At 38.4% G+C, this 13123-nt stretch overlaps 1 protein-coding gene across 1 annotated transcript in view; it reads right to left on the bottom strand.

Annotated features, from left to right (window-relative positions):
• Positions 1–13123, bottom strand: part of LOC138173493 (N-acetyllactosaminide beta-1,6-N-acetylglucosaminyl-transferase-like) — a 164304-nt gene that overhangs the window by 122509 nt on the left and 28672 nt on the right. The window contains exon 2 of the mRNA XM_069103500.1: positions 2440–3937. Coding sequence (XP_068959601.1) covers positions 2440–3373 — 934 coding nt within the window. The 5' untranslated portion in view covers positions 3374–3937. The remainder of the gene's footprint in view (positions 1–2439; positions 3938–13123) is intronic.

Below are 13123 nucleotides of genomic sequence, written 5' to 3' on the forward strand. Positions count from 1 at the left end.
CTTCCTTCCTTCCTCCCTCCCTCCCTCCCTCCCTCCCTCCTTCTCTTAGACTGCCTGTTGACTAGTTCTGAGCCTGATAAGCCTGTCTCCAACTTCCTTTCATTGCTTGAACTAGACACATCTGAGGGCAATTGTCATTTTTATTCAGTCCTGTCTGACTCTTTGTGGCCTCATTTGGTTGAGGTTTTTTTGGCAGAGATACAGAAGTGGTTTGCCAATGACTTGCCCAGGCTCACATGGCTAGCAAGTGTCTGAGGCCAGCTTTAAATTCAGGGAGATGAGTCTTCTTGACTTCAGGCCTGTCACTCTACCCAATGTACCACCTAGCTGTCCCATCATATTACTCTTAGATTTCTTATTAATTGTATCATTATTATTCCTTATTAAAAGACTGCTTAGTAATCTACATTATTGTTCCTTATTAATGTATTCCTAATTAATCTGCATGAGTCAATCTCAGGGTCCTCATGTGCCTCTAAGTCTACTACACAATAGGAGAAGAATATGAAAACAACGATAATTTACAATTTTCTCAGAAAAGACAATGGAAATATCTGATCTAACTCCAGGACAATGAAAGAGTGTTGTGTCTAGTTGTAGTCAGAGGACCTGGGTTCTCAGAGGATCCTGACTCTTCCACTTAATACCTGTGGGTAAGTGTCTAGACTTTCTTGTTCTTAGTGATTTCACATCTGCAAATGAATTGATTGGCCTAGATGACCCACAAGACTTATCTAACCTTTTTAGACAATAAAACAAAGTGACCTACTTTGCTTTTCAGCAACAATAACACTAACTCAAATTTATATATATATATATGAATGCTCTATAATTGCAATGCACCACATAGCTGTGCATGTTACATATGTTTTTCAAACTCCTATTTCTGCCTTCTGTATTGCTGTCCATGTAAACAGGATACACAAATGGGAAGTGCAATAACCTAGTAAAGAATTTTTTTCTGAGAAGTTGTATCAGAATTCTGTCAAAGCATTCTGTTAGACATCCCATTAAATGATGCAAAGACTCCTTGAATTAAGCTTAAGGTACAGGTAACATTTTTCAGTCAAGGAAATCAGCAGCCACAATAATCCATCTGGCATACAATGTTTCTGGCTCTTTGTAGAACCTGTCCTGATGAAACCAGCAACCAAGACAAAAGATATATACATATATATATATAGTATAACGCACAGAGGCTGTCATGACTCTGGCCCTCATTGCAAGTTTTGCCCAAGTTATTTTCTTTCCTTCCAGTCTTCCTGAGTTCCTCAGGTATATACCACACATTTATTTCATGAATGCACTACAGTTATCCCTTCCACATCACAGCTGTTGGGGGGTGGGAGGTTAGGGGAGCCATATCCCCCAGGATCGGGAAAATCCATGTAAAAGTTTTTGGCCCTTCCTTTGAACCAGAGAAGAAATCTGAATTATTATGGTATTAAAAGAAATACATGTATTTTATGCATTTCTGAGTTTCTAAATATTTTCTGTTATCTGCTGGCATTTGCATGTTGTCTTTGGCTCCTGAAAAATTCCCCCCAAATTCCAATTTAGTTGCTTATGCTGACCTGTAATATATCAAAACTGCAGTGGGGAAAGTTGTGATGGTGAAGTGATAATTATACTTGGATCATCTCTAACCAAATTTACACTAGTGACTACGAGTCCTCTTTATCTTTCTCCTACTCCTTTTGCCTTTACTTTCCCATTCTTTTTCAAATAACCTTATTGAGCGATCAATCATGATTCCAGAGGACTTACAATGAAATATGCTATCTACCTCCTGATAAGTGATTGGCTTGTAATTTTTTGGTACATGGCCAATTCAGTAATTTTTTTTCTTGATTATGCATGTTCATAACAGGGGTTTTGTTTTGTTCTTACTCTTTCAATAAGGGGGTTGGTGGTAAGGAGGTAAAACTGTAATTGAAAAAATAATTAATGAAATAAACTTTTGGTGTCTTCTAGTTTACCTGTATTCTTTACTCATTTCTGCTCCTTTTATAAAGTAGGCTCCCTGTGAGTAGGGATTATTTCATTCATTTATATTTATATGCCCAGTACCCATCACAGTGCATGACACTTAATCAATGCTTGTTGATTGATTTCTTGAGCTAACAATAATTTACCTCTATCTCAATTGACTCATTCCAACTCTAAATTCATTGTCTCCAAAGCTGTAAACAAATTTTATGTCTCCCATATGACCAGTATGTAACAGTGGTATTGACCTTCTATGCAACATTTAACTTGGTTTCAAAAATGACTGCACATAACATCAAGGATTTGTGACATAAAGTAATTAAAGTATCATAGGCACATTTTATGAGCATTCAGTGTACCTTAGTATAATAGTTAAATTATGTAATTTCTTTTCTGCAAAGTCCACTGAACCTAATAATATGATAAAATGAAAATAAAAGTCAACCATACCTGGAATCCTATTGAGAGTCACCCAGAAATGCTCATCAGGACTGTAGGTGTCTTTAGACCACTCCAGTAAATCAATGGCCCTTTGGTCTTGGAGAGCAAAGTTGGCAAATTCCCTTGTGAGAGCAACATAAGCCGAGCCAAAGTAAATGGTCAGATTGTGGGGAGGAAGAGTTTTCCTTCTGAAAGTCCACATCATGAAGGAGAATAAAAAATATCTCTGTTCCTTATAGATATATTTGGTCCTTTGAATAATATGAGGAGGAGGAAGTATCCCTGGGGTGATATTTTTCCCTTTAAATCCTTTCAAATGCTGGATTATTTCCTTATTGGTTTTCAGAGGGAAATCTTGCCCACAAGTGTTAATAATGTACTTCCACTGAACCTTAGAGGCTACAAGGTCTTTCATGCAGTTCAGGTCAGCCTGGAGCCTGGATATTCCAGCATAGACAACTGGCTCCATCTTGGAGGCAAGGAAAGCATTGGGGAAGCATCCCACCAATCTCCCCACAGCATCTTTAAACTCAGCTGTTGCCTTCTCATCCACATGAACACAGTAAACATTTTGGGGCATGTAAATTGCCCTGAAAAGTCTCTCAAAGGTCTCAAAGTCCTTATGAATGACCATTACATAGGCCAAAGGAAACTGGGCTTCTTCTTCCGACAGGGGAGCTGTTATGTAGTGACTTTGGAGCAAGTAGTCTTGACAAGAAATATTTTCAACTCCCAGGAACTGTTTCTTGAAACTGTCAGGAACAGTTCCTTGAATAGAAATCATCTGTCCTCTGATAACTGAATCACAAACTTCATTAAGAGCTGAAGAGTTTGAGACTTTTAGCATTTTTGGGTTTGTTTGCATGAACACACCATTGATATAGAAGTACACTGTCACTGTGAACAGAAGCACCACTAAGAAACTAAGTTTCTTTGAATTCATTTTTAAAAATCTCTGTTCTAAAAGTCCTGTGGCTTTAATCTGTTTCCAGAATCAGTCTTCAAGTTCTTCCACTGGTCCTGTGGGTCTTGTAGCTGCAATTTCTTGTTCTGAGGAAGAATAGAGAAGTTTCCACTTACTCAACGAAGTCCCAACAACCCAAAATAAGGTCCTTCCTGAAGGTGCAGTGACAGTGCTCATCTGTGGGATTTAGATGAAATTCTGTGGGAAGGAAGCTGGCTGGTTGGCTCAGTGCTAGCCACAGACCAGCAGTTCAGCTATAAGCAAACCAGATTGGGTAACCCTCCAGATGAGAGAAGTTCCATAGCTGCAAACTGTGGTGTGGACTTTCCCAGGAAAGTGGGGAGGAGCTGCCCATCCTACAGCAATCTTTTCAGGCTCAAGTGCTGATCACAAGCAAAAGCAGTAGAGAAAGTCTTGGGATACCAAAGGAGAAAATGTATCTCCAAGTGTCTGTGCTCTTCATTTCTCTGCACCAACTAAGCATGAGGAGTTAGTTGGCAACGACAACAGCTTCTGCTGTCCAGCCCCTAGGCTTCTTTTTACCTAAAGATAAAGAATCAAGAATTAATTTTATTGAATCTTGACTTGGTAAAATGTCTCTAACTTTGTTTTATGATACCAATGATCTTGCTCTAGGGATGAATGGCAATGTAGCCCCTCCACCTCAATCCCCCCAAGTTTCTGAAACCACTTCCGAGCAGGAGGTGCCTGAACTTATTTTGTCAGCACATCATAATAATGCTCATGTTTTGGGTTCCTGCACAAAAGCAAGCTGATCATTTATCATATGTTAGAGTCTGTGTGGATATCAGTTTGAAGGGGTAGAGGTGTTATTATATGTCATTATGACCTCCTCTTCCACTACCCACCCTCTCCAGGAAAGAGGATGTAATAGATTAAATTCAGTAAAGGGTAATATCTTTGAAAGGCAGCTAGGTGGTACGGTAGATAGAGTACCATACTTGACATCAGGAAGACTCAATTTCCTGAGTTCAGATTTGGTCTCAGACACTTACTAGCTGTGTGACCCTGGGCAAGTCACTTCATTTTGTTTGTCTCAGTTTCTTCATCTGTAAAATGAGCTGGGGAAGGAGATGGCAAACCATTCCAGTCTCTTTGCCAAAAAACCCAAAATGGAGTGATAAATTAAAAATGACTGAACAACTACAACAACAGCTTCAATTTGAGTCCAAGGGATGGCCTCATATGTGGACAGAGTTGACAGCTACCTTTATATGGTGTGATTTGAGGGCCTGCCTAATTCTTAGTCCAGAAGTTCCCAAACTTATTTGGCCCACCTCACTTAAAAAAAAATTATTCAGTGCTTCTCTGGAAATCTACTTTCTTTAACCCTTTAATGGGTTTCTTCTTTGAAATTTACATCATTAAAAATATTAATTTTAAAAAAATGATGCATTTTATTTTTAACATTTATTTGTAAATTTATTTAACATTTTATTGTAAATTTGTGAAGTTTTTCCTGCATTGAAATTTTGATGACACAACATTGTATCATGTAACTTATAGTATTATATTGTAAACAAGTAATTACATGCACATATTCCTGTCTATGCATGCTGGACTTCTTGACAATGCACAACACACTCAACACACTCATTGTCCAACACTTGCTTGTTAAGACCTGTTGGGGGATTTGACCAGTGATAGATTATAACCTGCATTTTGTGTGTTCATTTAGAAAATAATGCAACCACCATGACTTTAATTCTGTTACACAACAGATGAAACATGGACAAATGTTTTTTTCAAAATTCTCTTCTCTTCTTTCCTTATGCTTCCACCATCACCTTTTATTTTATTTAACACCTCCAATTGCCCCTCCCCAATCATCCCAGCACCCCCAGGGGGCAGTATTGTCCACTTTGGGAACCTATGCCTTAGCCTTTCTCATTGACCTGCTGTGGTTCCTGCTACTTGAGTTATCCTTGAAAAGCGTTCTTAAGAGTACCTGTACTTTCCTCCCTTAATTAGAAAGGTAGAGGAATCTAGTGGTATATTATTGCAAATACACTCAATATATTGGTTGCTTTTGTCGAAATAATTTTTTTTTCATTTTTAGTTGTTAAAACAGATGATGGGGAATATTTAGAAAATGAAGGCAATACAAAAACAGTCACAAAAAATGTTTTAAAATTTAAAAGAAAGGCAACAAAACCCAAAAGGCATCAAAAATTTTAAAGGTACATTTTAAGTGAATTAATGCATTAAGTCATCCAAGGGACCTGAGGCTGCTTCCTAGACAAGTTGTAACCATTCTTACCCCCCAAAAAAGAATACACACACACACATGACAGCAGCTAGGTGGTGAAGTGGATAGAGTACTGGGGACTGGAGTCAGGAAGACCTAAGTTCAAATCTGGGCTCAAATACTTAAAAGCTGAGTGACACTGGGCAAGTCATTTAACTTGTGTTAATCCTCACCTGTGTGGATAATAATAGCACCTACCAGGGTTTCTGTGAGGATGAAATGAGGTAGTATTTGAAGAGTGCTTAACACCATAACTGGCACATAGTGGGTTCTCAATAAATGTTTCCCTTTCTTCCTTCCCTTCTTCAGGTAAAAAGACAAAGGCCAGGATAGATGTGTTTTGGAGTAGGGAGAAATGAAGAATGTTAAGAGGTCAGGGACCTGTGACCATGCTGTATAGTACCTGTAGGATATCCTGAAATGATCCATTGGTGAAAGAGCAATGTGAAGTCATGCCCCAGCAAAATAGGTATAGGTATAATAAAATAAAAATGATGGAAGGAAAGATGCTAGGGGTAAATACTCCTCTTTCAGTTTTATCTGAGGACTCTGACTAGGTCTGTAGCCACTATAGGTGGCTTATTGGAAATGGGAACTCCATTGTGGAGAAAATGGTCACTCCTAAGCATTTTTAGATGATCAAAAGCCCTGTATATCCAAAATGGTAATAAATATCTGTGAAATAGTTAGTGGAGAACAAAATCAAAGTTTCATCCCATTTGTGTTACTTGCTTTTCAAATAACATGTTAGACTTAGAAGATCTGTAAAGTTAAATTTACTGCAAACATTCTAGGCTTATTCATTTATATACACACACATCAAATTAAGAATATTCCACTTTGATTATACATGTGTTCTAACTCAGCCCAGGGCACAGAGTACTGTGCTAAATTCAGGTTTATGTTTAGACAGTTTAGGTAAGACACCTTTCCTGGGTTCCTAGGGCTAACAGTCTAGACAATATAAGTAAAAATGATTAGAATAAAACATAATATACCCTAAGTACCTAACAATGGTTCTAACAAAGTGATTTGTGGGGTTTAATGTGAGGAAGATCATTACTGTCTCCATTTTCCAATTCCAGTTAAACATCACTGTAGGCTCATGCCTTATTCTACTGTGAAGGAGAATTTTGGTTCCTGAAACCTATGCCTACAGATTCTGCATCAACGAAGAATTATAAATAATGCACAGGAGAGAAAAAATAGATTGAGAGGAAAATATTTGCAAGTGGGACAACTTTAGATGCCTAAAAACAAGCTATTCATAAAAGGGGTTTGTGATTTTATATTTTTATTCATTATATACATATATTATTTATATACATATATATATATACATATTTGGTGGTGTTTGGTAAGTTCAGAATAAAAAATTTAATTCTTTTAAAAAGAGGAAAGTTCTGAAAAGTCTTCCCCATTCAAGAAAGGCTTCAAGTATGGACCCAGTAATAGACTCTGTGTCTGTCTTCTGATTTACATCCTACGTGCAAAAACTCATCGCCAGAGTTGACTAAGCAAGTAATTAATTGTTTTGGCCATGTTGATTCATTAAAAAATCTACTAAGGCTTTAAAGTTTGTGAATAATATCTACTGATAGCACATCTGTAGACCCTCACAGAAAATCTTAGGCTCTTCCTCTGGGACAGTGTTCTCTGATAGTTCAACTTGCAGCTTATCTTACCTAAAACCAGGTCTATGTGACCATTTCCAGACCATCCCATAGAGGAGCACTCTTCGGTCTTCTTAGTTTTTCTTTATCTGTTTTCTTCCCTTATTAAAATTTAAGGTGAGAGACTGTCTTGTAGATATCATTTTGATGGTGCTGAGTCAATAAATGCCTTTCTTTGATTTCAGATAATTGTGTCTTCTGGCTTAGTATTTAAGTAAACATACTGGTGGAACCTTGGGAGTTATAGTGTTGAGTACATTCTCACAGAGTACCTTGGACCTAGTTTAAGGGTTCTGCAGGGGACCTAGCCACAGGCTTTAAATTGGGGGAGCAATCCCATTGGGTGGGGGACTATATGCATTACTTTCTTTCTGACATGTTATGGGGCGGCCAAACTGGTCTTCTTGCTATTCCTCACACATGGCTACTTTGTGTTTCCTCTCCACATCTTTGTGCTGACTACCACCCATACACTCCCATCTCATTTCTGCCTCATAGAATTTCTTGTTTCTTTCAAAACTGCTCAAGTCACATCTTTGAGAGGAGGAATTCTTAACCTTTTCTGTATCATTAAGGGGTCAATAAATACATGAGATTACAAGATATTATGAATTACATTGAAATATGGCAATCCTCAGCAATGCAAGGATATGTAGCAAGAACATAAGTACAAAAATTTCCTCCTAAATGGGGCATACTCTATCTTATACCACCTTGGCCCCAAAAGACTAAACTATGAACAATGGGTGTAAGTTATAAAGAATTGGATTTTGTGTCCATATGTGAAAAAAATGCCAAATAATTAGAAATATTCAAAAGTTGAATGGGGGTCCCTCAGGAGGTAACTGGTTCCTTCTCACTTGAAGTTTTAAAGTGGAGGCTGGATAACTATTGGTTAGGAATGATGTGAAGGAGTTTCCTGCTCAATTATGAGTAGGACTAGATGACCTCAGTGACTCCTTCCAATGATGAAATCTTGTTAAGTGTTCTTGTCAAGGCCATATGACCAACTTGTAGTCTACTAGCATAAGAATTTAGGTCTAGACTAGAATCCACATGTCTAGACTCTCGGGCACCTTACACTACCTTGCCCCTTTCCTTCTTTTATTCTGTCATAAATAGCTGGAAAAACAGAATGTCTTAAGTGATTTTGTAGATATGGCTTACTTCACACTTGAAAGTCAAATTAAATAAACTTTGAGATTCACTTAGTTGTATAGGGCTTGTTCTCACGTTCAATTTGTATACTTGCACACATTAAGTTAAGTATAATATTTGTACTTTTAAAAGAGGCTGATCAAATATTTGTACTTTGAAAAAAGAGGCTGATAGCATTTATTCAGGCTAAGCTTATCAGTATGAGTAAATATATATAAAGGAAAATGTATTTCTGAGAGTTCTTACAAAAGCCACAAAGTCAGCAGAAAAGCCCATGAAGGACTTTAAATTCAAATAAAATTTCATGACTATTCTCTAAAACTTTAATTATCTCCTAGAAATACAACAACCTAACCACTGAATTCACCATCTGCATCCAAGAACTTACAATCTCCCCTCCTCTCATATAGAAAACCAAGTGAAATAATGATTGACCACATTGCCTTTCCTGATTTCTCTAAGCATCCCTCTCTTCTTTAGTTTGCCTGAATTTCTTTAGACAAATTCTTGAATTTCCTTCAAAAGTAAATGGGAACTGAAGAATAGTGCTTTTTTTTAGGTTTGAGTAGTACTTTGGGAGGACTTGAGTCTTTATCTGACCCCTAAAGTCTTTATCTGATTCCATAATATAAGTATGTGGTTGTTTTCCTTCATACTTGAAAGGGATCAAAATGGCATCACTATATTGGGGTTAATGTACAGTGTGTCCTACTGTGACTGATGAGACTGATATGAGCTCAGAAGGCTCTACCACAGGTTGGGCACAAATAGCCTGAATGACCACTTAAGAGGGAGATGTCTGTAAATGTGCACATCTCACATTTCTTTTGACGATTCGAATTCTGCTTTGCTCATAGAGTACAGTGCCTTCTTTGACATGGGCATGCATGGTCCTTTGCCATGTCTCTCATGTCTCACAATCAATACCAAATTTCTTCAGAGACACCTTCAAAGTGTCCTTGTATTGCTTCTTCTGATCTCTGTGTGAGAGCTTGCCTTGCATGAGTTCTCTGTAAAATAGCCTTTTAGGCAAATGAAGGCAAATGTGCGTTTGGCATTCAAGCAACATGGCCATCCCATCAGAGTTGCTCTGTCTGCAGCAGAATTTGAAAGCTTGGCAGTTGAGTTTGAGAAAGGACCTAATCTTGCCATGCGATTTTCAGAATCTTCCCAAGACAATTCAAATGGAAACAATTCAGTTTCCCGGCATCGTGCTGATATAGTGTTCAGGTTTCACAGGCATATAGCAATGAGGTCAGCACAGCGTCTCTGTAGACCTTCAGTTTGATAAGGTTATAAGTATGCAACTGCACATGGTACTGAAACTGTGAAGGACTGAACTCAGGCTCTGCAACTGACCCTAGATTTTGGGAATTTGCTGAAGCAGTTGGGGTCAGAATGAAAAGTTAAATGAAGGATATAGCCACAAGCAAAAAATTGACATGGCGCAAAGGAAACTAACTCAGTGATGAAATTGAAAAATAATAAAATGTTGGGGGCGGCTAGGTGGCACAGTGAATAGAGCACCAGCCCCGGAGTCAGGAGAACCTGAGTTCAAATCTGTCCTTAGACACTTAACACAAAAACTAGCTGTGTGACCTTGGGCAAGTCACTTAACCCCAATTGCCCTCCAAAAAGCAAAAAAAGAAAAATAATAAAATGTTGAGGATTGCACTTCACAAGATTACATTGTATTTACATTATTTTATTTGAGCCTTATCCTACATGGGACAAAATAATTTTTTTCTAATAGATGAGAAAACTAAGGACTTGGGTTAATTTATTTACCCATGGTCACGCTGCTACTAAATGGTAGAACAGGTCTACATTGTTGTTGTTTTTTTAAATAATCACTAGTCAATTCTCTTTCCATTCAGTGATGTATTTAACCGTAAGCCTACAAAGATACTGGTGAATAGCAGATAGCTTACATTATTCTAAGCATGTAATATTAAGAGTATTACCTAAGAAAATGCCAGTTCTTCTCCTAGCTTATGAAAAGTTAAATGTTGGCCATGCTAAGACAAATTAACATAAAGAAAACATGTTTTAAACTTCATACAGAAAAGTCTAGGGGAACAGGGGAGTAGGGTCATACAAAAAAGTGATGAACTGACATTTGTCACATTTATGCAACTTTCCCAGTGGGGGTACTATAGCAGCAAGCACCCTAGCTTACCCACAGGTTCTTTGATCTGCTTTTCTAAAGGAAAGCAACTCAAAAAGGGTTAACAATCTTAGTTTAATCAAACATATGTCATTTACCTAGTTCAAGGGAAAAAGTCAGCACCCTTAACTTCAGAGAATACAAACAAGTTACAAGCAAACAAACAAAAAAAAAACACAGAGAAAATAACACAATTCAGCAGACTAGCAGACAGGGCTTCTAGCTGTCTGACCATTACATAATACAGTTAGTCACCAGAGAGAGAAGCACCAACATCTGGGTTTTCAAAGCCCAGGGGCTCAATGGCTGCCCAGAGTATCATGTGGACAATGACACAACTCTTTCCATAAGAGAGCCCCAATGCAAAACTTTATCTCAGAGGTATATATAGTCTTCTTTAGGGTCAGAGAACATCACAACCCTCCTGACCCACTTAACTACAAAGTAACAAAAGTGCCTTTCTAAAAAGCAAGCCTCCCACCACAGGCTCCCTGTGACCACATTCAACCTACAAGGGGGCAGAGTTTATTTTCAAATCAGGAAAAGTCCTCAAATTCACTTAAGTTTATCAAGGGGCAGGGAAGATCTTCAAATTCCTGTTACCATTACAAACACCCATTGGGTATCACTGGGTCAGAAAGGCACCACGTATATACTACCTTATTAGTCAACTCCTTATGCCCTCAGTCATTCTGAGAAGACAGAAATTGGACCAAGAGACAGTCTAAGCACAGAAGTCTAGAGAAACTTAGCCAGGGTCCTTTAGGTCTCTGTTTAAGTCATTTAGGACCTGGAACAGATTGCAAATTTCTGGAGCTGAGGTTTTAGAGATTCCAGACTTGATTTGGGCTCTGTGGGTGCCTTTTTTCCCCTGGCACAAGTGTTACTTCCTAGGTGCCAGACCAAGTGTGAACTAAACATCTTGGCTGAAACATTGAGGAAAAAGAAAGGTCTATGCTATTATGCCATCTTCAGGTCAGACAATGAAGGTGCCCAAACAAGGAAGCTTGTTGAAACCGGACAATTGAATGCCAACATTATTAAGTTATGTAAAACTAGATGAACAAGTATAGGGGTTAGGGTTCAGGAAAATGGATTCCAACCCTGGTTTCACCTCTGATGAGCTGTCTTTGGGGTAAATCTTTTCATTTCCTTGGGCTTTGGTTACTCCACCTTGTGCTTTCCTTCTTTTGATTATCTCCAATTTATACTGTATATAATTTCTTTGTACACAGTTTTTTTGCTGGCATATTATCTCCCCATTAGACATTGAACTCCTTGTGACTAAGTAGAATGTCTTTAGCTTGTCTTTGTATTGTGAGTGCTTTGCAAAGTGCATGGAACATTAAAGGTGCCTAATAAATGTTTATTGACTGACTAGCTACTAAAGGAATTGAAGATTTTTCCTATTCAAGAGAGCTCTGTGAAAATAAAATGAGATAATAAAAAGGAATGGATTTTGAAAGTAATAGCTTAATACAAATAGCAAGTATTAGCATTATTACATTTTTTATTTTAATAGCTCTTTTCTGATATTAACTGACAACTACCTTATAATAATCCTTTGTTGCTATAGCAATCTCCTGATGATGTGGCACATGTTCTTGTAATGGGAATGTAAATTTTTAAGATCTTCCCTGCCCATGGGCTTAAGTGCACCTGGAGCCTGTGGTGGGAGGCTTCTTTTTCAGGAGATACTTTGTAATTGGGCAGTGGGTCAAGAAGGTTGTTACATTCTCTGATCCAGGAGAAAGCTATATAAAGCCCTGATGGGAAGCTTTGCTTTGGGGCTCACTTTGAGAAGTGTTGTGTGATTTGACCAGATGAGACTCTGGGCAGCCCTTGTTGAGAGCCCCGCCCCCCCCCCCCCCCCCCGGCTTTGAAAACCCAGATGTTGATACTTCCTTCTCTGGTAACTGTGATTTGTTATGGATGTATAATGGTTGGACAGTTGGGAAACCTGTCTGCTGAAATGTTCTTGTAACTTATGCTTGTAACCTCTGTATATTCTGGAGTTCGGAGTGCTGACCATTTTCCCCTAAACTAGGTAAACAATATATGTTTGATTGATTAAAGTAAGCTTGTTAACCCATTTTGAGTTGCTTTCCTTTAGAGAAGCAGATCTAAGAACCTGTGTTGGCAGCCACCCTGGGGACGCTGGGGTGCTTGCTGCTATAGTTCTGTAATGATTTCTTCAGAACTGATGTCAAAGCATGATAGATCTCTGCCCACAGTTCTCTAAGAGATTTGGCCTACTAGCTGTTAAAAACCTGCCCCCCAGTGCCAAAATAGCTGGTTTTTCTTTTAGGATTCTGAATCTTGGGGTGGCTAGGTGGCGCAGTGAGTAAAGTGCCGGCCCCGGGGTCAAGAGGACCTGAGTTCGGATCTGGCCTCAGACACTTAACACACACACACACACACACACACACACACACACAACTAGCTGTGTAACCTTGGGCAAG

This window comes from Petaurus breviceps, unplaced genomic scaffold (assembly GCF_028583685.1).
Source record: "Petaurus breviceps papuanus isolate PSGF00001 unplaced genomic scaffold, PetGlider_PUasm1.0 582, whole genome shotgun sequence".
In the NCBI taxonomy this organism is placed as follows: Eukaryota; Metazoa; Chordata; class Mammalia; order Diprotodontia; family Petauridae; genus Petaurus; species Petaurus breviceps.